Genomic DNA, 26,563 nt, shown 5'->3' with positions numbered 1-26,563 from the left:
TTGCAAATCACAGCACATTTTATATATGTACTTCAAATGTATTTGAAAACATTGTATATAAGTAAAACATATATCTTTATAGGCAGCAATTAACTATAAAATGCACAATAAAATAGGAGGTAGAAGAAATTATACGTAAAGAGACCTTAGGTTTCGAAAAGTTGTACGAAACAAATCGCTGTTGATGGCTATATGGGCATTTAGAACTTTTGGCAGTGTGTATTTGAGCATTTGGAATCTATAATTTGTTCTGCATACGTTCACCTTCCAGTATTCGATGTGAAGGGTTATGTAGGAAGGATCATTTCTGTTTAATAAAGAGAGGGATGTTAAATTAAGGATGTTTCGTCTCGATTCCGACAAAAAAGCTGCGGCTCAGCCTATAAATATAAATATCAGAAATTCTGATAATAACAAGTCGCTGAAATAAGGGCAAAGTATGGGAATCAGGAGGAGTACAACAAACGTAGCGTACAATCTTCTTTTGGTGTAAATGCAATGTTTCTAGGTTTGCATATGCACTGTTGTGTCCCAGGCAAGATGGCAGTAACTGGAATCCGAGTAAAATAGGGAGTTATATAGTAATAGATTAACCTTGACTGGAAGTATTAAGCTATGTAGTTCAACCGTCCGGGTCAATTTCGGCGCAACATAATCTACATATGCTCGTTCCAAATCATATGCTCCGAAAATATTACTCCTGGAGTTTTAAAAAAAGATTGCGAAATATCAATAACACGTGAATAGTATAACAACTGTTTCGTGGTTTGTGGTAGTTCACTTTTGGGGAGAAATAAAACGGCTCTAGTTTTTGTAGAGTTAACTTTCAAAAAGTTATTGAAAGCCCATTTAGACAGCTTTGCTGGAGTATTATTTGTCATGTCTATAACGTCGTCACCTTTATGATCGAAAAAAAAAAGAGGTAGTGTTATCTACGCTTATAACAAACTTTGGTTCTAAGCTGACACTAGTTGTATAATTAATATATACATATATATATATATATATATATATATATATATATATATATAAGGGTTTTTCTTCTCAGTTTTATAGCCAGTTATAAGGGTTTTTTTCTTCTCAGTTTTATACCCACGCCTTCGGCCTCCCGCCACCATGCCCGTTATATATATATATATATATATATATATACATTAAACAGAAGTGGACCAAGTATGCTCCCTTGTGGTAACGACGGAAGAATTGGTTTCACCTGTGAAGAGTATCCAATTAGGTGGACGAACTGCTGTCGATGCAGTAAATAGGAATTAAGTAAAGAGAGGGCGTGTTCCCGTATCAGGAGTATTCACTACGCGTCGTATTTGTGGGTGCTGTCTAGAGCGCACGCTCAGAACGAGCCCCCGTAAATAGGTTGCAAAGACCGGCAATCTTGAGGGGGGTGGGGGATGCACGTCACAAAAGAACTGTGGAAGCTCGCCATCAGCACGCGCTCAGCAGTCGCGCACTCAGCTATGACCGCCAGTGAATACTTCCCATAGGAGTACAAAGGCTGATGAGGTTATGTCTAATCTTATTACTGCAGACTTTGACGTTATTTGTTTATCGGAAACCTGGCTCTGCGATGGCATTCCGAATTCGAATTACTTCACACCTAACTACAATGTCGACCGCCGCGACAGAGAAAGCACGGGGCAAAAGCTAGGTGGTGGCGTATTGATTGCGCTTCACTCTTCGCTTGAGTCACATCGAAGATTCGACCTTGAATCGTATTCAGAATGCTTATGGGTAGAAATTAAAACTGCCGATGGTTTTAATTACCTTATTGGAAACCACTATTTTCCACCGCTATGCGATCCTTCAATTTTTATCAAACATCTTGAAACTCTGGAACAACAAGTAAACTTCGATAGGTATAGAGTTCAAATGTACGGGGACTTTAACTTTCCGGAAATAGATTGGTCATTGGACGTTATAAACGGTGGCGACTTAATCACATCAAATAAGGCAGCTGGGTTGTTATCTTTTATACACTTTTGTGGGCTGAATCAGCTTAACAGTTTCGAAAACTCCGCTGGTAATGTTCTTGACCTAGTGTTATCAAATATTCCAATCGCATCAATTAATACTCTTCCGATCCCTCTAGTACAAATGGATGTATATCATCCAGCACTCAATGTTCAAATACGGCTGCCAAGAAAGTTGCAAGCACTGAACAGACCCTCCGCCTACTGTTACCCCAAAGGAGATTATTTGGGAATGTATAAATCAGTGTGTCGAACCGAAAAAAATACGGGTTCGGTTACGGTTCAGGTTCAGGTAAATTTATTTTGTTCCGGTTCAGTTCCGGTTCGATTAGTTCGATCCGCGAACCGGTTCGCGAACCGGTTCGGGGCGCTGAACCGGTTCGCGAACCGGTTCGGAAAATATAAATGACAAATTGCAACATCAAAATAAATTACAAATAAAACAGCTGAAATCAGCACATACGAAACGGGATACATCGTAGTGTAAGGCTCAGGGATTTCTACCAGGAATGGTTTCTTTATGTGCACTCAAAGGTTACCTCACCGACGTTTACGCATTCGGACTTCATCTAATTAGGTCCGACGCAGTAGCTGTAAAATCCGCGACCTCCTTACAAACCCACTTACAAGCAGAACTCGCTAACTATCCCGCCACCTCGGCGTGTAAGCAATTGAAGGAACAGTGGGGAGAAAATACACAGCTTTCTTTATTTGAACTAGCCTTCGGTAACTCAAATTAGACCCTTAAAGAAGTTTTCATTAAACAAGATACGGAATATGAAAAACACTTCACCGAACGCAACGCCAGAAGGACGTAATAGGATAAATATTAAAATAGAAGAGTTCGCTGTCTCACAAATATGTTAGCTTCTAAGTGCCTATACGAAACCGGATGCATGATTATCAAACTCCACAGCCTTTTCTTTTCTCATTCCGATGGAAGCAAGCTTCAAGAACTCGCGCGTTCTAGAAACGTGTTATGAAATGAGCACACAGCAGCATTTAGGATTTACGAGATTGTAGGAAAATAAAATCCCGTGACGCGATTTTTTGAGTACGTCACAAGTAATACATAGTTTACCTGATTTTTTTTTTTTTTTTTTTTACTTTACAGTTTTGGAGGTAAGGTGATACGCATACAGACGTGTAAAATACTCCAAAAAATCATCGTATGCCTCATTGTCATCACTTAAATCAAACAAAAAGTTCCATTTCATACTTTCTGTAGGAAATTAAACGATTTGAGGAAATATCTTGGAATGAGCGAACATTCTTGCAATCACTAGCTTTTAAGTTGTGCTTCCCCGCTATGTAAAGAAATAATGGAAGGTGATCCCTTATTTTGAACGTTATAATTTCCGATCTTAGCCTTTCAGAATCGTAGTTCGTAAAAAAGAAATCAATGAGTGTCTGGGTCGATGCACTAGTTCGTGTTGGTTCACTGATTGCAGGCATCCGTTGAATTTTATAATGAAATACATATCTCTTTTCATGTCGGTGTCACCTAACATATCGTTATTATAATCCTCGCCCCATATTACGTTCTATATTCCTTCATTTACAAAGGCCAGAAACGTTTCGAGAAAATCTGAGAATGACATATATTTACTACCAGGACGCCGATAAAATCAGAAAATAGATTTTGCTGAGCGCAGCGTTAGTACTTCGTAGTCTTGGGTTTCGCATGTAAATTTTGATATTGTTTCACAAGTTATGTTATCTTTTGTAAGCATACAGACACCTCCTCCACACCGCGTGAGGCGATTAAGGCAATTACTGTTATAATCCCGCAACGTGAAGGCATCCGCGAGTTATCGTTTTACCATGTTTCCAAGAGCATCATCACGTCAAAGCTAGAATTCACTCGATTAAAAAAAATAAATAAAAAATTCTAGGCCATCGCATTTATTTCTTGCTGACTTGCTGTTTAGGTGGAAACACGTAAAAGAATTTTTTGGTTCATGCTGTAGATAAGATCTGAGCTGAGTAGGGAGTAAATACCGAGCCTTATCTATGATGATCATTGACTCGCGTTCGCACAAGAAATTCTGATATTTAATTTGTTATTTTTTCCACATCGGCCATGCTAGCAATACGGATCGCAACTGCCCCGTTATCTTTACGAGCAAGGATTGTCCCTTCAGACGACCTGAATTTCCAGCCTACGGTTCTTTCTTGCGATTGCAGCACCCTGGAGCCTTTTGTTTAAACTTATTAAGTGCGCATTCACGTACATAGGGCCGCCCTTCCCACCGTGCTCTAGGCCTTTTGTTGTCCTCCTCTGCCTTTTGCCCTTTTTCAAGATGTTGTCTCGTCTGGCTCGCTGCACGAAGCGAGCAATTATGTTTTTTCTCGAATGATCTGAAGGTTGGGACATGGTGGCATACATCAATGTCCGAATCTAAGGTCGGCTCGTCGAGAACGTCCCCGATTCTCCTCACAACGTCATACACGTCGTCTGCTTCGGGTACACCTTTTATTTCAAGGTTGTTTGACCTTTGATATTGCTCGGGTTCATCAACTTTTTCACTTAACCGGCAGTTCTCTGCGGTTAACTCTTCGTTTTAGGGCGTAGCTCTTAGGAGCCCGTTTCCGGCTTGAGCGGCGTCGCCGTCGCTGTCGGCGTCGGCGTAACCGTGAGGTCACGTGACCCCCCTTGAGGTCACGCGACCCCCCTGATCACGTGACCCCCCTTGAGGTCACGTGACCTCACGGGGGCCACGTGGCCGCCGTGGCGGAGTAGCAGGCAGGATGACGGGGTAAGGAGGAGGGAGGACGGGTATACCCTTCCCTCAGTACCCTTGCATCCTCCTCCTCAAGAGCTGCGCTCTAATGCGGCGTTACAGGGAGTTGTAAACAGCTTTCATTTTTTCTCAAAAGTTGCTTTCTTTCAATTTTATGTATTCATGTTCAACCCGCTCGCCTTTTGCTGTACTTCTTTTCGCAGCTCCTTGAGTTCGTTTTTAATTTCATTTACTCCGTCGCAAGTGTCGCCACAATGTTCAAAGGGACACTGACACCCGCCCCCAGATGTTTTTTTTCTTTTTTTTTTTCATTTTTGCCAGGCGATTTATTATGGTGTCAGACGACTACCCAATCAATATTTTACTACAGCGTCAAGTATATTTTTAATAAAGTAAAAAGAAAAAGAAAAAAGCAACTGCTCGAAACGAAAACCGAAATTGGAGTGGGGAGGAAGAATAAATGTAGAGGAGGAGAAGGTTACCAGAAGTCACGTGGTTGTGCAACTTTTTTTTTATAACCTTATTTACAATTCTTTAGAAGCCACCAAAAATGTGTATCATATTTTTTATCTATTTTTATTATTGAGTGTGTGCCTTCGGATGCCCACGACTTTGATTATCTTTGGTGGTTGTGTCTAAACCATAGAAAATGGCACGTGAACACGGAGAAGAAAGTGAGCGCGACTCAAACCGGCCAGTTCTTGATCGGCGGTTTACGGGCAGAAAGGAAACGAATTTCAAGCTGCAAATTGTGTCTTGGGTAGTTGGGCTCTCATGTGTCACGTACAACTAAAACCTTGGCGAACATAGATACCCTGTCAGTGTCCCTTTACCCCTTTTTGCTTTCGAAATCCTTAGGTCGGCCCTCAGCTCCCGTTTCAGTTCGACAAGGGCCTTCGCAACATTCTTGCCCTCTTCACTCATGTCGATAGAGAGACCAAAAGCACCACCGAAGGAAACAATAGTTACACACTTCCAAAGCGGCGGTTTCAACAGCTGCTGTGTTCGGCAGCGGTGCATAAGTTTTGAAAGTCACACAACAAAAGCGATGCTTGATCAACTTTCCACTGCTGACGAACTATGGGTCCAATGAAGGCCGGTCCAGACACTTGCGTTTGAGTGCGTTTAACTGCGTTGCGTCGAGAACCGAAAGCGAATCACCGGCACATTTGTGATTCGTATGAAGCGTGGAATCCAATTGAAGGAATCAGCTTGAGCTTGGCACGCGATATAAGCAGCAGGGATGTCCTGGTTTCTCGCAGCCACCACGCAGTCAAACGTAGTCAAACGCAACTGTCTAAACCAGGCTTAAAGGAGCTGTACAACGATTTTAACGTTGAAAGAATTGGCATCTCCTGCTTTTGATATTGTTCACCTTGTCACAAATGACAGAAAACACACTTCCTTTCATTGAAATGTTGCGATTCCGTCGCGTAATAGCGAGGCAAAACTTAAAATATTTCCCAACCTGCAGCCGCGAGCGGCAGCCATGAGAAACACGCGGCGTGACGTCAAAGGGGAATCTTGTAGAAAGATAGCAAGTTGTGCAAATACCTGCTCAATAAAAAGTAACTTTTCTATAAATCTTGTCGTTCCAACATATATATAAATGCGTTAAAAACCTGGTATCATCGACAAAACTATTATTATACGGAGTTTTAGTAGCGCCATCTATTCTAGGTCCACAAAACCGTCAGCTCTCTCTGCTACCGCGAACAGCCGCCAGAAGTCAAAGGGGGAGGGGGACAGGGCCGGACGGGCTACATAGAGATCATACATACTAACTCTAGAGGAAAACGTCCGCCATTTTCCCATGCATTCTGGCTGCCGCAAGCGGCGGAGCATGCAGGCAGACCCTCGGGGTCCCACACATGGTTACCAACTGCCTTGGATTTCACAAATGTAATAGACCCTTTACGAAAGTCAGTCTACCCACCTTGTGCAGAGCCAGACCCGACGCTCTAATGGCGGAACTACACTGTTTCTCCACACCAGAAAAATCGAACGTCTTCGAAAGCATAGAGCAAAAAAAGGAAAAGATGTTGGTCCTTTCACGTCACCTTCGATGCACGGAATCGAGGGTGTTTGATTTAGCCGCGCATGATCTCCTATCACCGCCATTAGAGCGGCAATAATGGAGCTTTTTATACTGCCACAAGAGGACTCTGACTTTTGAAAAGGGTCTATTATTTCATCAGAGCAGTTTTATGAACTTCAACAATCCACGAACTTACCGGTGGAAAGATATTCGCGTTCCTTTCGAAGCTTTCTTTTTGCATAGCACGCAGATGTAAGCAGATCACTAAACAAGACGCGTGAATTTGTTCGAGTTTTCTAAACTGTTTGTGACTATGGTATGTTCCAAATCACCTAGAGGGCCGACTCGCGATTCACCCTTTTCGATCAGAAAGAAAGAAACAGCTCGTCCATCTCAACATTGCGTCTATCCTGGGCTCGGCGAAACGCTTCTTCGAACATTCTGGCAGACACCATCATAGTCGACATTCATGTCCATCTTGGGGTCGGCGAAACGCTTCTTCGAACATTCTGGCAGACACCATCATAGTCGACATTCATGTCCATCTTGGGGTCGGCGAAACGCTTCTTCGAACATTCTGGCAGACACCATCATAGTCAACATTCACGTCCATCTTGGAATCGGCGAAACGCTTCTTCGAACATTCTGGCAGACACCATCATAGTCGACATTCATGTCCATCTTGGGGTCGGCGAAACGCTTCTTCGAACATTCTGGCAGACACCATCATAGTCGGCATTCATGTCCATCTTGAAGTCGGCGAAACGCTTCTTCGAACATTCTGGCAGACACCATCATAGTCGACATTCATGTCCATCTTGGGGTCGGCGAAACGCTTCTTCGAACATTCTGGCAGACACCATCATAGTCGACATTCATGACCATCCTGGGGTCGGCGAAACGCTTCTTCAGACATTCTGGCACACACCATCATAGTCGACATTCACGCTGTGCTATAAACCTACCGATTCATCCGCAGTCTTACAGCAATTTTTACCTTATTTATATGCTGGCATTTTCCGTAGTACCGCCGCGTAGCTTCACCAGGCAAGTGCGAAATTCCTTGTTCAGGTTCTTCTGGATGAAGAAAAGCGAGCTCGTCACCCGTCAGGTGCTCTCCCTCCCACGCGAGAAGGGAGGATGGGGCTTCCCCTGCGTGGATGGCACGCCCGCGCTACTCCAGCTGAAGACCATGCTCATGATCCTACACGAGGCTGAGAACCCGGCCAGATCTCTCGCTCTCTACTTCGTGGGGCACTCCCGCCGAGACCTGGGTGTCGACCTCACCGGCCCATCGGGTGCCTGCGCTGAGACACCGCCGCCGACTTACTGGAAGGCGCTTCAGCTGTATCGCCGCCTCGTGGAGCAGGCGCCTCAACTGGACATCACGACAACACCAGCGTCACGCCTTGCCCAAGCCCTGTTGGAACCACAGCTCACTCCCGTGCAGATTGGACTCTCGGATTCGTTCCCATGGGTCCGCCTCACATCCTCCAACCTTCCAGGACACCTTCGAGACTTCGAGTGGCAGCGAGGCTGGGGAGTGCTTCCCACACGAGACCGGCTACTTCGGTGGGGCGTGTGTCGCACCGATCAGTGCCCGAACTGCGACGACCGAGAGACGAACGTGCACGTTGTGTCGGAGCGTGTGGTGACGCGCCCGTTCTGGCGGGTCGTTCGCTCTAGCTTTCGGGGGCTGGGTGTGGGCGTGCCCGCGCCTTAGGCACGGGGTTGGCTAGCTTGAAAGACTATATACTGTACATAGCGCGTTCTCGGGTTTTGGTTTGGTTATGGGCATGACACCACTGTTGTAAATAAATTTTTCTAAACACCACATGCGGTAATGTCCAAATAAACGACAAATAAGTTTAAGATGAATGAAACGGCAACGCAGTACGTCAGATTTTGAAAGAAAGTATAAATGAACGTGTGAAACCAGAAACGCAAATAGCGACTCACTGTTGTCCATGACGATCTCTGAGAGGCTGGTGTTGAGCGTGACCGACATGCTGCCCACCGTGGAAAAGATGGCGGTGCTCGACAGCACACCCCAGATGAAGTTCAGTATGGCGAAACACCATGCGTCCCTGCGGGTGAGGTACACGACCGTAGTTTGCAACTTTTATGGCGTTTTCTGAAAAGAGTTCTGACGATGCACAATGGCGTACCAACTTGGTTTTGAGGTGGGGGGGGGGGGTGGCAAACCAGACCCCCCCCCCCCGCCCCCTAGGGACGAGGGGCGGTTTCCAATGGTGTCCCTTGGGCGCCGCCGGATAGCGTTGGCCCTGCTCAGTCACGGCTGTTTCAGGGAAAGGCGGAGGGGGGAAAAACACATGCCTTGCCCCCCCCCCCCCCCCACACTCTGAGAACTGGGGGGGGGGGGGGGGAAGCACCCCCCTAGCCTTCCCGGTTGGTACGCCCATGAGAATGCACGAGCCCTCGTCCCTCCTAGCGGCGGGAACTCGTGCGCTTCGGGAGAAACGGGGACACATAAAATAGCAGAAAATATTTCCGTCGGAACTGGCAACACACCCATAGTGCATGCACAAACACCTCGCGCATGCGTAATACTTGCGTCGTCTTTTTTTGTTTTTTGGCAAGTCGGCACAGAACATTTTTTCGAAGTAAGTTCGGATGACCGCCGCTAGATGTCGCCTTTATAGGGAAAAATGGCTGACTGCAGGCTTCACCCTATGCCTGCCGATGACAACATAGATTTAATAAAGTCATTGGGTTTTAGAGACAGCGAAGGGAGAGTGGATTTCAAGACTGTACATATTACCAAGCAAAGATTAAGTGAATGGTGGCAGAAAGCGAGAGAAAACTAGGTATTTTCTTATTAACTGATGGCAAGGGGGGTTTTTATAGCCTTACTTTCTTTGCAGTGCGGAGTGAATATACATTTCACATTTAAATATTTCAAGCTTAAATGGTAAAACAAAATGGCTAGGTGGCGTAGGCTACCGCGCGATCCAAAGGGCTCAGCCGGATTCATCCATCCATCCCATGGCTAGGTGGCGTAAGCTACCGCCCGATCCAAAGGGCTCAGCCGGATTTATGCATCCATCCATTCATCCCCTGGCTAGGTGGCACAAGTAGTCGCCCGATTCATTGAGTTCAGCCGCATGCATCCATCTATCATTGAATCTACGGTACCACCGAAGCCTCAACGTTCATCGTAAGCAACGTTACTAAAACACACCTAAAACAACCATAAAGACAGCTTTAAAAAAATGGCCCCAATATGTCTCCGAGCACCGAGCTAATGACGAACACAACGCCACCATTTCTCCCGCAGCGGCCACTCGAAGAACTGCACGTGACTTCTATTTTGGCTTTCAGAACAGGTACATCGGTAGAAGTTACAGGGTTTAAAGAAAAGTTTATTGACACTGTAAACTGCAAGACGTAAATCACACCGGTATACAATAGGAACATGTACGCTACAAAGATCAAGGGACGGAGGTAACGAAAAAACATAACTTAGCGAACCAAACATGGCCGCTTTTTACATCTCATCAGCACACACGAGGAGGGTTCTCTCCTTTACCTAAGAAATGTCAGTGTAAGCCAGGCGTAGCGTTCGGCTGGCCAACGCTACGCCTGGCTTAATAATTACTCCGTGGCCACGTCTTGACTTTGTCCAATATTTTATCTCATTTCCAAAAATAACTTCCCCACCCCCGATTACCCCTTAAACAAAGCATACCAATTAAAAAAAAAAAAAAAAAAAAAAAAAAACGCTACAGGAAAATGAAAGCGCATCACGAAAGATTGTTTTAAAAAGTACTTGTACTTTACTTTTCAAGTACGTTGCGCCAGGTGCACTTACTACTTTACTTGAAGTAAATAACTTCTAATTTACTTTCTACTTTGCTTGACGTACTTTTTAGAGGCACTTTACCCGACACTGACGCCATCTACTAGATTAATGAAGGCCTCCGAACGCCCCACTCTTCCTCCATGAAACGTCATCACAATCGGATTGCGCCAACTCAGCAATTGGACCCGAGCCCAGCGCCGAGCGTCGTTCGACGCGTTGATTGGACACGAGACCCAGCCGAGCGCCGACGCAACACTCGTATCCAATCCGCGCCTTCGCTCCATCTCGCTGTGATGACGTCAAACTTTAGTGCGCAGGCTTTGATCCATCTCGTGTTGCTGCAAGCTAGCCTCGCCGCGGTATGATCGCACACTCACGCTGCTCGGCTACTCCGACGCTACTTTCGCTCTCGACCCTCTGCCCTTTAACCTTCCATTCTGCATGCTCTACAGTGAGCTCGTACGTGACGATCTCGTCGTCGTCACTGGAGCCGATCGCTAGCGGGTCGAAGTCAAAGTAACCAGCTATTGATAACAACCACTCTCATCGCTGCCGCGATCAGGGTCAAAGACATCGACGAAGCGAGCGATGCCGTAGACGTCATCGTCTCTAAACCGCGTGCTGAAAACGCGGAAGGTAAACAAAGAAGCTCAAGATCAAGACGCCGAAGGACCCAAGTCTGCGGGTGCCGTGCGAGGGGACGCCGAGCGTTGGGTGAATGACGTCGTTGACCCAACAAACATAGCGGGCTTCCCGAATAGGGTGGATCCGAAGGTCCCGCATATAAATTAATTTGTCCACGATGTCATCGCGCCATTTTCAAGACATGTATAAAAAAAAATATAGGAACATGCAATAAGTCCAGGCAGTGTAGTTATTTCATATTTTATATTTGATTGGCTCTCCAGTTACAGAGAGATAAAATGAGATTACCACGTCCCGCAGTTCCTAGTCTTTAAGTAACCCGACACTCCCAGGAGTCTGCATGTATACCTTCCCGTAATACAGTAACAGTGCTGGTTTCTCTTTCACCAGATTTTGGCCAAGTCCGGTCCTTCACACCGTGATGGCCCTATGCCAAGGTCTACACCGCTACGATTCAATCCAATCCAATGCAAGTTGAACCAACGAGAGGATTCCGACAGCTGAGTCCACTTCGTCGTATTGTTTTGTTTTAATTTTCACGTCTATGTCAAACACCGTTGGCGGACGCGTCAGATAAAGATAGATGAAACAACTGTCGTTCTCAGTCCTCGTAGACGTTCCCCTGTCCATCAGTGGTCTGCGTAGCCTCTCGAATTATTCAATGAAAGTTATCCCTGGACCGCTCATAAAACTTTTCAAACTAAGCATCGGTAGTGATGATGATGAACGTCGTAAAAGTGGCGAGCAAGTGTGCCTCACAACGTTTAGTTAGGCCCGACGCCAGGAAGGCTGTTGCGGGGACTCACTGGAAGATGTCGTTGTAGAAGTCATTGTAGCTCGACAGCACGCTCAGGCATCCCGTGGCGATGCAAAGGGACAGCACGCACTGCTCGATGGCCACTCGCCAACACTGCAAGGTCCGCAACAAAGTCCGTGGACGAGGAAGTCATTACGAGGACGCAATAAAATTATCCGATTCATTCGTCCGGTGCATCCGTGACGGACCGAAAAAGAAAGGTTACGATGGTGCAGAAGAAATATTAAGAGCTATCTTTAGTTTTCCCTGTGAGCTGCGGTCACCTTTCTACAGACACTGCCTCGAGGATGTTCCTTCCTTATATAACGATTCTCTTTGGTCACGCAAAAACTGTCTGCAGACGTTCGAAGCGCGGCTTCAAACATGCGTAAGGCTTGTCCGCAGATAGCGTTGTCATCGTGCCTGCAGCGAACACCGTGTCGCTTGTACGACCTAGGAGCAATCCGTGGTTCGAATGCCGCCGTTTTTCTCCTCGAACTCATTGCCCCGCAGCATTCGAAGCACGGATCTCGCGGTCACTCGCGTTCGAATCTGTGTGCAGACTAGACTGTCTTTGGCATGATGTACACAAGCAGCGTGACCCCGGCTTTAAGGGGAGCGCGTGACCTGCTGCGGGTAATAGTGTAATAATATTATACGTGAACTCTGTTTCGCACCAAGTATAAGTAAAAACCTTTGAAACTTCTCTCTTATCTAGGGAATTTAAGTCCAAGCGCAGTTGCCGACGCTGCCGGTGGAACCATTCAAGAGCACCAAAAAGCGCATCGTCATGGCGTTCGTCATATTTGTCTGTCCGCTATCACCGGCGAAATCAATCACACGCAGTGAACGTACCATAATCGCGCGCTTTTTTTTTTTATTCTTATGCGTGATTGGTTAAGGACTCGATAGCAGACGCACAAAGACGACGAGCGCCGTGACGCTGCACATTTGGCGTTGCTTGAGTGGCTCCATCGGATCCCATGCGGAGCACAATGGACCTTTTCCGAGAAGCGTTCTGCGCACGCGCGAGCGCCCGATGCCAAGCGGTGGAAGTCGGCACGAAAAAATCGAGGAAATTCGGAATGAGGCTGTAAATCGACGAGTGGAACACGTAATTGCAGCATATATATAATTGTGTTACACAAAAAAAGAAAGTGGACGGAAAGAAAAACACGACGTTTGGGTGGACGCTACGGATTTCCTTCTTTAAAGTCGCGCTAGGCCTACCTCGTTGCGTTGGGCACGCGAGGCTGCTCAGAGAGCGAAGCAACTGGTAACGTAGCTCCCATTATCGATGGTAGCGCAGGGGGGTCACTTCCTTGATTTTTAGTTCGTGCAGCCACCGCCTGGTGCCGTCGGTATTTGGAAAAGGTCCATTGTTCGTCTGCTTCTTTTGCGGCGGTTGTGGTGACGTCAGAAAGATGCCGAGCTCTGATTGGTTATGAATGGAGGATAGTGGGTAGACCTCGAGGCATCTCGCTTTAAGGTGTGAGCAGGCTCATTACTAGCGCCACCTGCCGACATCTTGTTGTTCACAAAGCCAAGCCTGGCCCAACGAGGGGACGCTAGACGACGCTCCCGCCATGCGATGTTCCCGCCATAACCGCCGTATGAATTTGCCATCGTTATTAAACCCTTTAAGTAACGTTTAACTCTGCCTCTGTCATCCGTACCCTCACAAAGGCCTGCCCATTATGAGCCAATCAGAGCTCCGCGTCCTTCTGACGTCACCACAACCCCCGCGCAGCAAGCAGACGACTTCCTCTCCACATTCTTCCCTCCTTTTTTCTAACGGCGTCCTTTGTTTCTACAATTTTCCTACCCAAAAAATTCTGGATCCAAGTTTCCAATGGGCGAACGGCTTACCGAAATCGGTGGATTAAAAAATAAGCAGTTTATAATTCGGTGATTATAATCAATTAATAGACAGTGCAGAAGACCCGTTTTCAAACCGGCAGAAAAAAAAACGGCCTTTTTTTGAAATTATCAAGGAATCAAAAAAGTAACTGTTACTTTTTAATTAAGGGCAAATTATTTCTTATTTCGAGTAATCAAGTAGCCTATTTAAATACTTTTTTAACCAAGAGTAGTTGTAGTTAGAATTGTTATTTATTATTGTCCTTCGAGTGACGTGTACAATACTGTTGCCTGTGTTGCAGCAGGGCTGTGTGTTGCTTCAGAGTCATCCAGCGCCATCTCGTGGCGTCTTAGGCAAGTTATCGACCCGGGAAAGTATGAAATGTCCGAGCGCCGACGTTGAAATACTCGGTGGGCCGCCAACGTGGCAGTACGATATGCGCTGCGGCCACCATTTTTTCCTCGACATTTTACCGCTCGTGAATGGACTGTAACGCCGCGGTATTTGGCACAAACAAAAAATGACACCCCCCCCCCCCCCCCAAAAAAAAAAAAGAAAAGGATTTTGGGCCGGTTTCATTTTCAGTGTTTGTGCGTACGGCGCGTGATTTGCTCGCTTTCCGAAGCGACGAACGTGGGCGTGCTGGGCTGAAGAGATCGCACGCTGGGCTGAGGAGTCGTGTAAATTTTTGGGATATCTAAGTCCTGAGCTTCGATTGAACAAAGCAAGCTTTTTAAATGGCATATCTACTGTGCACCGAAGGGCCGTGAGCGGAAAAGGGGCGGGGGCGGAAAGCCCAAGACTTAGGCGTCAACGAGAATACGAGAGTTCAATGTTAACAATAAGCGGGGAAAGTATGTCCCTATACACATGGCTTGCTAGTCCCGCCACTGCAGCATGCTGGCGATCATTTCTACTTGTTCTCGCCGAGAAAAACTAATTCGGCGCTGCGAAATGCATTGCGAGGAAAGCGCGCGATCAACTTCAAGACCACCACAGTGAGCGCCAATATGACGACAGTGCAACACAAGCCGTAAAAGAGCTTTTTTTTCTGTTTACAAATTTTTTTATGAAATATTGAGTGGCAGTTTTATCTCTTGCTTAGTTCTGTGTCCAAGTTTTTGTCCTATCCTTGCAATGCTGTGTTTGTTGTGTTACGTATTTTTTCAGCCCCCCCCCCCCCCCTTCCCCCTTTACTGTCATGTTCTCTGCGCGATGAAGGTACGAAATAAATCGACGCATGAATACACAAATTCGTTACGTGTTGAGTTTGTTGGTGTGCAATCTGTCTGAAGCCTGAACTCAGCTAAAGATTGAAAAGAAAATAAATAATGACCCGGATCAACGTAGCGAGCAAAAAAGGTCCCCCACGCACCTTGAGCGTGAAGATGCTCTGCCAGACGGGAACAAAGACAGCAGAGACGCCGACTCCGGCCCCTTCCAACGACACCCCTTTCATCAGCAAGGCGAAGAAGATCAGGTAAGGGCAGGTGGCCGTGAGCAAGACGACCTACAGGTCGAAAAGGTGACAAATCTTCCTTCGCGGTTCTTGAAAATGGGGCAGTGAAAAGATTGTTTCGCCGCAGTCGCAGCGTACCGGCACGGCCACATATCTTTCAATCTAAAATAGCATCTAATTAGTTTTTGGTTTATTTCCGCTAGAGGCTTAAAAAAAACAAAAAAAAAAAACGAGAGAAATCCTCAGCTTGTCATTTTTCCCGCCGTTTTTTTTTTTTTTTTTTCATACCTTATATATATTTTTTTTTTCTTCCTTTATAGCATGCTCCGCATGCGCCCTATGAACCTTTCACAGACGCTTGGCCGCGAATGAAACAACTTGAAGGTTGCGTTTGTGAACTGGTATCCCGTTTACCAGACCAAAGTTACCTCCCTCAACCCCCCCCCCCCCCCCCCCCCGGGCTGCCGCCATGTTTTACCCGTGACCGTACCCAATCCTAAAGCTTTTACACAAAACTGAGCCTAAATTTGTATTACAATCGCTCTTAAAAAAAACAGAAAAAAAACAAGCTAAACTTTTTTTATTGCTGTTAGCCCCAAAGATCAGTGTATAGCTCCAATAAAAAGCCAAAATACAGCACCGCGACTGATGGCATCTTGTCGCTACTGTTATTAAAAATAAATAAAAATTATCTGTGCGTGGTAATAGGTTAAAATCTAGACGTAAAGCTAAATGGTATTGTGGTCAATAAAGTGCAATATGGCGGCGGCCGGGTTGGGGTCACTTCATCTGCCAGTTATTTATCGCACTAAGCTCTCTACCTCGTTGGTTTGTCCCCGCCTGTTCGTCCTCTGTTCCCACCCAACATCGCCTTGCTAGAAAAATCACTCCGGGATTAAGTTGTTTTGCCGGCGTCGCTGAGCGTGACGCCATGCCGGGTCCTGGGATATTTGAACGTCCTTGAGTTAAAAGGTTTGCAAAAACACAAGATTTCAACGAGCTTGCCAGGATTCGAACCTGGAATCTTCTGATCCGTAGTCAGACGCGTTATCCGTTGCGCCACAAGCCCGGTTGAAGTGCCGTTTTACTAAACAGCTTGCTACGACGAGCCTACCTTCGGATATATCCTTCTTTTATCACGTGGTTTCCAAAAGCAGACATCCTTGGTTCAGTGTCAGGCGGCACTGCATGAAGCTCATTACCACATCCCGTTCTTCGGGAAGAACCATGGTGGAAAACGGGCAAAGACTCGCTCACACTTCTCGCAATTTCTGTGCCGTGCTATCAAAGGCATAGGCGCTCTGCAATAGGCTATGTTTGCACAAGCGCTCGCACGACCACTGTGTAAACAGGCTGAGAATTTAGTAGAAAGACATCCTCCCCTTGTCGCCCTGTCTCGTTGCTATTCTACTCTTGGTCCGTGTTCCTTCGGCGCTTATTTCCCATGATGTACCAACTGGCCCATCTAAGCATTTTATTGTCATCCTCCAACGCTCGCTGAGTGCCTTCCGCGGGCTTAGGCTGGCCGTGCGACGAAGTCTTATCAAAGGGAGAAAGATTTGCGCTAGAGGTGGAGCTTCTGCTGCACTCCGGCCCTCGCGCACCACAAGAGGTTGCACGGATCTTTCGAAGTAGAGCGATCGCTAAGCTGATACAGACCATTCGGAGAAGCGAACCGGTACCAGACTAATAGAAGAGGAGCTTGAGGCTGAAGTCTAGTCGGTGAGACATCGATTTATCGTAGTTCAAACCCCGAGAAGAGAGCGAGGGACAAACAAATCGGGCCTTCGTTCGTTAGTGTCATGCCATGAAAACATTATCCCAGCACAATCCTGGTTAAACATGCAGTAGATTTGGTACATCTGGCGATAACTGTTTGGGGCAGTAATTTAAAGAGGGAACTTGAATCGGACGGACGACTAAATATGGCTATGGGCTTATTATTAGTGTTCTTTTCCAATATAACCTTTTAAACAAAAAGCCAGGGCGCAAACGAGTTAGTGAAGATTAGGACATAATATACCACACAGACTGCAAAAAAACCAAAAGACAACACACACAAAATGTCTCTAACACAGACACACTGAGAAGTCTCTAACACAGGCACACTGAAGACGACACAGACACACTAAAAATTCAGTGTGTCTGTGTCGTATTCTGGTTTGTTGCAATATCGGGGTCGTGTTCTGTCAGATCCTTTTACACCGCGTGTTGCATACTGAGAGAGTGAACCAGCGTCTTCTTTTTTAATTTTTCTTTCTAGATGAGCGGTAAAAATGAAATGTGCCATTTGTTAAATCTTTACTTCATAGAATACCCTTTAAAACAAAGTTCAAACAACGCTCCTGTTGCCTTCAGAATAATATTGAGCACGTCATGCAAAATCATCCTCGCTTTAATATTAGAGGAGTAAGATATAACACCTATAGGAGCATTTATTTCTTAACTCTGACTAAATTCTCACATGTCCGCCTTTAAATGCCCCCCCCCCCCCCCCTCCTCCCCAACATTTGCCCCCGAATAATGTTAAGAAAAGGTTGTTTGCAGATAAGTTTCTGCGTTGCTTTGTACAAGAGAAGAAAAAAAAAAGTTCGTAATTATTTGATATGGCAACCATGCCGACGGAATGATGACGTTAAAACTTCAAAAGGAAAACAAAAAAAGTGGCCGAGCTTGCCAGGATTCGAACCTGGAATCTTCTGATCCGTAGTCAGACGCGTTATCCGTTGCGCCACAAGCCCGCTTCTTGAGGTCAAATTCGAAGTCTCCGGTGCACGGTAAACACACTTAAGATCCAATCGCGATCTGATTTATACCACTTGGCCGATTCCATGCGAGATAACCTATTCTTCACCTCGACCCCGAGTCTATTTCCGTCTTTAGCCCAGTTGGTCTATTTGCGTCTGACCTTGATTAGCGACCACGCTTCATCGTTTCGGCATACCTTGGCAAAACCTGATGGCCACGGTCCCAGCTGGCGACCCAATCAGAGGCTCGGAATGAGTCACGTGACAACGTACGGTAGGAGCTGTCATATACTGTGCCTGGCTCCGCCGCTCTGATTGACGAAAGGGGGCCATAGTGCCCCCCCCCCCCCCTCTTTTTATTTCATAGGTTATGCGGATACGACTCAGCGTAGGCCATTCCCGTAACCACCGTCTGCGCGCTGTCACCTTTGTCTACTGGGCTGTGAAAGACGTTCTGCGCATGCGCAGCAGCTGCCTTCCGCGGAATACCTGACACCGCACGTGCGTCCACAGCTAAATGACTCAGCAATTTTCGTCTGTATGATAAACGCTGGGAAGGTGTATAGATAAACCCGCTGTTTACCAACGAGTCGGCGATTGACCAAGCCCAGAACCACTAAACGAGCTGCGCTTAGAGGGTCGGCACCCTGTTCCCCGGTATGGTTGTGGGCGCCGCCATCTTGGTGCTTACTGCAGAGCAGACGCAACTGCCGATCGCCATGATTCAAAAGTGCGACTTCCTCGGCATTAGATTCGGTGCTAGGAAGCCACGTGGGTTCCGTATCTGGTATGCAGGACGAAAAAAGAATACATTTCAACCTGGAATTTGCGAAAAAATATAGGTGAGGCAAAACAGGAATGTATGACAATCACGCATTCTTCGTAAACACCTTCCAGCGGCGTGGAGAGATCAAAACGATGTTTTACCGCATACCAGAACGGACGACGTTCAAGATGGCTGCGCCCTTGTGGAAAAGGTGTATAGTTGGTGACAGGTTAAGAGTGAAGTGGAAGCTCCTCCCACTTCTCTTTCCTTTAGCAGAGCGAACGCTGGAGGGGAGGCGACCGCCTCTACAGCGTTCACTCTGCTAAAACGGAAAAAGGAGTGGACCAGCTTCCACTTCACAAGTAAGGCGTCTGCCCATGCGCGTTGCCGACAGCAGCGCCACCACAGCGACGTGACGTCATAGCCGCGTGCTGGCGCATAGGGGGCGCACCTTTCCGAACCATTTGATGCCCTTGCAGGTAAAGAGGAAGATGTGGATCCACACGATGAAGTAGCAGATGGTCAGGTCCAGTTTCATGGGCTTGATGTCTCCGAACCCTTGGCTGCTCTCCAGGACTTTGTCCCTGGTCGCGCAAGAGGGCATTCCCTGGTGGAGGCTCCATTAAAATAACGGGTAGCGCACGGACGCCGAGGCTGTTTTGATTAAGCCATCATGTCTGATACTTCTCATGTCAGAGGGAGTGGGAGCGGAGGCAGCACTCGCGCGGGGAGCGGCAGCTATTTGTTGAGTATTATTATTATTCTGACGCATGTTCTTATTGAAAGGGTTCTCTGGAATCCCTTGTCTACTGACATCGAAAAGGGAGAGAGGATGAAAAAGAGGAGGGGTGGGAAGTATTGCTGGCTACTGGTGTTGACCGAAAACAAGTTCATCGCACAAGTCTTTCTGGATTCGCGATCACACAAAAAAAGGCAGACAAGAATACACGCGGTGCGTTTGTCCTCTTCCCCACTCCCTTCTTTCTTTCTTTCAAATGAATGGTAATCAGCTCTACACGCATACTGAATTCACTAGCCGCTCAAAAGTGCCGAAAATTCCCCTTCTCGGGAGATTGCATCCGGTTAATCCTCTAAGTAACATCAGCAGCGATCACTTAAACAAAATGAAAGTAACTTTTCTTTCTTTTTTCTTCTTTCGTTGTTTTTCAGTGTCCGGTCGCCCGGCAGTCGGTCAATAGACAGTTTTAGTATAGCATTGCTGGATCTATACGTACGCAATACGCAATAGTATAGCGTACGCTAAAAATGACCTGCTCGGACCGAATTTAGCTGTGGGTTACGTTTTCGAGTGAACACCGCGCAACACCGCGCGCATGATCTTGGTTAAATTTGCTAGAGCCGTAGAATTCCGCGTGCTTATAGCGCAACCATGCTCCTGGAAAGAAATACTGAAAAAGAAAAAGTGTCCAATCATTTTATTTCAGATTAAACCAAGCCCCAGCTGCCTCGTCAAGCGCGCTTTTCTGCGGGGTACAGAGGCTACGAGTACGAGTGCGTAGCCAAATGCGATCACGGGGCCTCCGTCAGTCGTCCCGTGGAAACGGTACCTTTTATCAATGCTATCGCGGAACGAAATTCATGACCGTGATGTCCAGTGCATAGCGAGAACTTCGGCGATTTCTTTTAGAGTCGTTCGTCCGTCGGCGATGAACTGTGGGAATAGGCTTAGCGTTGAGCAGATCGCAGCGTCGACGCACACTGCGAGCGGCGAACATTTCTACTGTGCACTCCTTCAGCTGCAGGGCGATCTGATTCGACCGCGGTAGGTCCCAGAAAGAATCGCCGAGCTGAACACCACGCAATTTCACGTAACACAGAACTTCGAAAATACCACGTCGCCCTTGCTGCGCCAGTCGAGGCAACCGCCATCTTGAAACTGGCGCTCTCGTTGGGTCCGAAATCTCTCGAGAGCGTCCCGCAAGGCCCGCTAGCCAGCAACGCAAAAACCCAGCGTTGCGTGCCTTTGCAATACGCTAGCCCTTCTATTGCGTTCTGCGCATGCGAACTCACGACCTGAAATCTCCTTGCGTACGCAAAGCTATAGCGTACGGTCCACTAAAACTGTCTAATGTTTAAAGTGATGCTGAACCGAAATCTGGAGCTCACAAAACAAGGCTGGAGCTATAGGCGGGACGCTGCAAAACCCTATAACATAACTCATACAGCAATATCTAACGGATGCCGTATTTTGGGGAAAAAAAAAAAAAAAAAGTGCGCGACTGAACCACACGGCCTACGAGGCCGACGAGACATGTGACGTCGCGGTTCCCATTCCCTCTCCTCTTCGCTTCGTCCCCTCGAGCAGGTAAACCGACGCGAGGAGAAGAGAAGCGAAGCCGCTTCCCCTTATTCTCAACTGTTCCAGGAGAATCATGAAGTCACTTTCGTCACTTGATCGTTCGCTTCTTTTCTAAGAATGAGGCCGTCCGTTTGAGATATCAATGTATGGGTGATGCTTTGGTGTTCGTAGCGTCCCGTTCAACGTTCCTGCGGACTTAATTTGTAAAATCCGAATTTCGGTTCAGCATCCCTTTAAAGACCAACGTACCCCTCGCGCTTTCAACTTTCATTAGTCATACACTCCCCACCTCTTAACTTGCCCCAAGGCGGCTTCCTTCGCAATTTATAAGAGGAGGACACCAAGAGGATTATCCTCCCTGAAGGAAACCGAAGTTGCACGTCGGTCTTTAAGCGAAAACTGACTGAATAAACAGTGTACTTGACTGTGCCGTGCTACATCTTTCCACAAATCCGACGAAAAAGAGATAAAAAAAAGAATAAAAGCAGGCAGTTGATAGCGCGAACCCTAACGTCGGCACCCACCAGAAAAAGTGTTCGGCGGCCGACTTGGTGGCGTTGACGCATCCGGTCATCTCCAGAGCGTACTCCTTGTGCGGCACCAAGATATTCCTGTCGTGAGTGCTCACGGCCACGCCGAATGTGATGTTCTGGCTCTGGAAGCGCTGGTAGAGCCGTTGTGACGCCGCCTTGCACGTCTTCTGCATTTCGAAGGCGCGAGGAGTGCATAATCCCTCTTTCAGAGGCCACTGCCAGGCTAAGAGTTGACCTTTCCATAGGAGATAACTGCGCATGCGCACGGTGTGCCTTCGTTTCTGGAAACCTCAAACCAGCAGACCCCCCCCCCCCCCCCCCCCCCGCCTTTGGCCAGAATACTCAACTTAAGAGCTGTTCTCACATACCAGGGGGCTTGAGTCTTTTTGGCGAGTCTTCTTGCCGGAAAGAATGACGTCTGTCACCAGCTTCCATTCGTCTTAATTTTTTTTCCTGATGTCCGAGATTCAGGGAATATTTGCGACTCTCCACGAAAACGGCTTTGTAAGTGACTCATAGGAAAGGTCAGCGAACTTTAGAGCCACCTAATTGGCTTTACCTAACCATATTAAGACAATCGGAAGCAGTTGAAAGACGTCACTTTTTTTCGGCGAGAACTCAATGCATGGAAAAAACCGGAGGCCCACCTGTGAGGCCTCCGGTTTTTGAGTTATGTGAGGACAACCCTTTGTTCAGGGCTGAAGGATATAATCTTCTAACCAAAATGTCAGTAGCTGCTAGCCTGAAGCCTGCATTTGCTTGCGAGCTACGTTTAATATACTCTTCGACCAGTTCTGCTTTTTCTTTCTAAACCTATAGTTCTAGAGCTTCTGGTCACACTCGGGGGCAATGCAAATCGTTTAAAAGCGTGACACAAGAGCGCGCCTGAGACCGGACTCCTTAACTGACCGACAAACAAGGCAGCGCCTTGTTTGTCTACCTTCTTGTTCTTGTCCGTGTCCTTGCGCTGTTTTAATCTTTAACCGATCCTAACTTGACACTCACGACGCCTTGCTTTCGGATGTAGCAGATCCGGGTGTTCGCTCCCCATGTACTGTAGCAGCCGGTCCAGGGCAGGCGAGAGCCGACCGAGTAGTACATGTAGATGAGGGCGTACGCCAGGTACATGTTGTAGCAGATGGCCAGGCACAGGCTGCCGAAGGCCATGGTGACGCCCACACCTGTGTGGCAACGGATCGGGTCATTTCGTGGTCCGTTACAGCCAATGGTATCGTGAGAGATGCGGTGCTATCAGCCCCGATCATGTACAAGGTCCAGGGCAGTAACCGGGAGGAGCCACAATAGATTACTAGTCAGCGCAACCGGCGGTCAAAAAGGGGAAAACTTGGCAGTTCCCGCCAAGCAACAATCGAACACAATCGTTTCCCCGCGGTCCAACAGGGCCAGTACGATTCCGGGCTCAAACTCTTGACCAATGTTGTGAGCATTTCGCACTATGGTTGCGGACAAGTTTCTGTGGCATTTCACAGCTTAAGAGTACGCGTCCACTCCTTTGACGAGCTCTCAAGATCCGCAACAGCACATGCGCCAATAGCTTTGACTGCATAGCCCCAGAAAGTTGTCCGCGAGTATAGATGGAGCTACCAATCCAGCAAAGCCGTTGCACGGACCCTATGGGCCAGTTGCCTATCAGCAAGCAGTGACGCAACGATACTTAGCAGAAACAAGATGATTAGGAACCTGATTCGGGCATGCCACTTGCCTTTGCCCATCGGGAAAGCGGCCCACACCCCGAGGCATCCAGAGCTGCTGAATTGGCCCAGAAACATCTCGAGGTAGTAGAGTGGCTTGCCGACAAGCAGCAGTACGATCATGTATACCAACAGGAATGCACCTACGTAAATACACAAATATTATTCACGAAAAAAAAAAGAAAAGTGTCAAAATGCGTCCTTGCAGATTTACCATCAAATCACACTTAACTCGCTCAGTCCTAGAGGTGATTGAAGGAAGCACACTATATATTTAAACAAAAGTGTTTTTGTCATTTAAATAACTATTCGCATGAGATAAGAAGATTCGTTGTATATTTAGAAGCAGCACCATGTGACCAATTGTTTATTACGTATACACCTGTGTAGCATCAGCTAAATTAAATCAATAGGCACAATACTGCGGTCTTGTTCAATTTGTAATATTAATTTAATTCTTGTCTCCTGCATGGCAAATACTCTCGTCGCAGAGTACGCAGTAATTAGATTTACCAAAAGGTAACGAACAGTTATATGTACATTTCCGTTTATTTATTAAAATGACATTGCACTCAACTTTTTTTTTACAACAATTAGGCACAAATAGACGCGTGCATACATAAATGTAGGTGCGGGTTGAGAGATGAGCGAGCGGCCTACCTCCTCCATTCTCGAAAACAAGGTATGGAAACCGCCACAAGTTGCCGATCCCGACAGAAAGTCCCATGCACGAGAGAAAAAAGTCTGCCTTGTGGTCCCACTTGATGTGTCTCTCCATCTGCGCAACCAATAAACGCCCAGCATCAAAACAAAAAAAAAAAGTACCGCGCCATGGTGAAAGATAGACGGTCAAAGTTTTTCAAAGCATGGCTGTGCAGCGTGGCAACTCATAAACCAAACGGCTTTAAACCTTGATACGCACCTTGATACCTTGACACAAAATGGCGACCCTGTTGCACGCAGCGTATCTCATAATGGACAATCTCTATAGACATGTCGCTCCGTAGGAACTGACGTTTTTAACACCAGCGTAAAATATTTTACTGGAAGGAATACTGATCACTCGCCAGGGTTGTGAGAGAGGGAACTATTAAAGGGACGTCACGACACTAGAGATCGTCATTTCTTGAACAGGAAGAGTGATTGGATCCGTTTCCCTGCCGAATGATTACGTCACACTCGTATCCAATACGAGCTGAGGCGAGTTCACGCCGAACGCTGACGCACGCCTCGTGTCCAATACACGCTCAGAGTACGTTCCCAAACAATGGCGGAATGGGGGAGTTGGCGCAGCAGCTACAAAATGGCGCGCACTTTTGAAAAAAGTATATTCAATAAAATCTGCTATCGGTCATTCATTTACAGGCAGCGTATACGGTTGTAACCCGTGAGCTAATATGAGCCTATAGAGCTGCGCGCCGATCCTTTCAAAGGCATATTTCGCGCCATCTGGCCGAGTACACAGAAACCAGCTTGACTTTAGTGACGTTTGCGCGACAGTATGCGCATTCGAAATTGGAAAGTGAGCGCGAGGCTCTTACAACACAGCGCATTACGTAAACTTATTGAAAGGGAGAAAAAAATACACATCAGAGAACATTTAGAAAATCGACAACATACTATAGTAGGTTAAAGTTCAAGAAGGTAGGGTGAGGGAAAAAAAGGCCGGGGAAGATGAAGCAGACGAAACGCTGGAGAGGAGAAACCTTCTCTCCTCTTTCCACCGTTCCGTCTGCTTCCTTTTCCCCGACCTTCCTTTCAATCACCCTACCCTCTTGAGTTGCAACGGACTATAGACCAAAGGCATTCTACGAGCCTGTTGGTATAATTTGCATATTCGAAGAACGATAACATGCAGGTGGATTGAAGCGGACGAAACGAAGGTTGTTTCGTGTCTGTTGTCTTTTAAAGATATGCGTTATTGCGAGACCTTTATTTTACCCAACGACCTCAAGTCAGCGAGACGGCAACAACGTTCTTGAATACTTTAGCTGCGCCCGCGCTTTTCGACAGCCGGAGACCCTTTCGAGATTCATGAGCCGACTCAATGAACTCAACCTACTAAAGAATGGCGGATGAACAGTCAGCATCGCGAAACACGCAGATCTAAAACGCGATGTAGTTGACGCTCGAACAAATCATGGAGGTCGAGGAAACTAGCAGAAAGGGCTTGTAGAACGTTTCTCAGAATGAGCGCCGATATTTCGCGAAGAAATTTCTCAATAAGCTTTAGGTGTAAGTACTATCAAAACGTCTGACATGTCCAACGCAACACAACTTAGAACAATCAAAGACCGTGCACTGTCATTTAGACGTCATCACACTGACATCGTGTGCAGACACGATTTGAAGGAAGCTCGTCGTCGGTCTGGGGCCCAATGGCCGAGTTGGTGCCATTCGAATCTGAGGACGTCACGTGGAGGGAGGGGAGGTTGCTCATGGGCTTTTAGTATTCTAGGTGGTGTTGCCCAGAGAGTTTCCCTTTTCATTCTATTGAAGCGGAGTTTCCTGCGGCTCTTAGAGGGTTCCGTCCTGGCGCTCTAATCTGGATACTTGCCGAAAAAGTCGGCGAGGAATCCGGTGGCTGTAATGGCCGGCATCGCACTTGACCTTGGCGCCTTCAATAACGGCGGTCGAATTCTTCGCCGACTTTCTTGCCAACTGTCCAGATTAGAGCGCCCCAGGCCGGTGTCTTTTATGTCCGCCTTTGGGCACGATTTTCATATCTTACATATCTTAAACTCAAAGGAAAGTTTTAAGTTTACGAGTGTGATCTACCCTTGTCTAACGGTCGTCAGGGAGGTCATACCACGAGTCACCAATGAGAGAGAGATATATGTAACGGCAGGGTACTTGCCTCATCAAGTGGGACAAATACCTAAAAAGAAAGGAAAAAGATAAAACAGAAAGGGAACGGGCTCTCCTGGGCGGTTGTCCTGGAGGTTCCGATCGGATGGTTCAAACGGGACTGGCTGCTTGTTGCTTCTTCGGACGTTCCAACCTTGAGCTGTTAGCACGCTGTCAAGCTCGTCGAATCTTCTTTCTTTCCTGATGGCATCCGTGAGAATCGACGAAGAGAAAGCAGAGTTGATGCTTACGCTAGGGTTTACTAGAATAGAGAGGCGTGCCGTCCC

At 47.0% G+C, this 26,563-nt stretch overlaps 1 protein-coding gene and 2 non-coding genes across 3 annotated transcripts in view; all 3 read right to left on the bottom strand.

The window, feature by feature from the left end:
- LOC8035019 (sodium- and chloride-dependent glycine transporter 1-like) overlaps positions 1-24,166 on the bottom strand; it is a 44,218-nt gene extending 20,052 nt beyond the window's left edge. The window contains exons 1-8 of the mRNA XM_040205971.1: positions 24,090-24,166; positions 23,441-23,572; positions 22,723-22,898; positions 21,709-21,884; positions 19,316-19,448; positions 15,268-15,402; positions 12,042-12,145; positions 8,727-8,854 (exon numbers count right to left, since the gene is read on the bottom strand). Of these exons, the coding sequence (XP_040061905.1) occupies positions 8,727-8,854; positions 12,042-12,145; positions 15,268-15,402; positions 19,316-19,448; positions 21,709-21,884; positions 22,723-22,898; positions 23,441-23,572; positions 24,090-24,156 (1,051 nt within the window). The 5' untranslated portion in view covers positions 24,157-24,166. The remainder of the gene's footprint in view (positions 1-8,726; positions 8,855-12,041; positions 12,146-15,267; positions 15,403-19,315; positions 19,449-21,708; positions 21,885-22,722; positions 22,899-23,440; positions 23,573-24,089) is intronic.
- Positions 16,348-16,420, bottom strand: Trnar-acg. Its single transcript has one exon. It is a non-coding gene; the product is annotated as a tRNA-Arg (tRNA).
- On the bottom strand, positions 18,020-18,092 carry Trnar-acg. The gene has a single exon. It is a non-coding gene; the product is annotated as a tRNA-Arg (tRNA).
- Positions 24,167-26,563: the final 2,397 nt, after the last annotated feature.

The sequence above is a fragment of the Ixodes scapularis genome, unplaced genomic scaffold (genome assembly GCF_016920785.2).
Source record: "Ixodes scapularis isolate PalLabHiFi unplaced genomic scaffold, ASM1692078v2 PGA_scaffold12__126_contigs__length_90152505, whole genome shotgun sequence".
In the NCBI taxonomy this organism is placed as follows: domain Eukaryota; kingdom Metazoa; phylum Arthropoda; class Arachnida; order Ixodida; family Ixodidae; genus Ixodes; species Ixodes scapularis.
The sequence above is the reverse complement of the archived record's forward strand: the minus strand, read 5'-3'. Positions and strand labels throughout refer to the sequence as shown.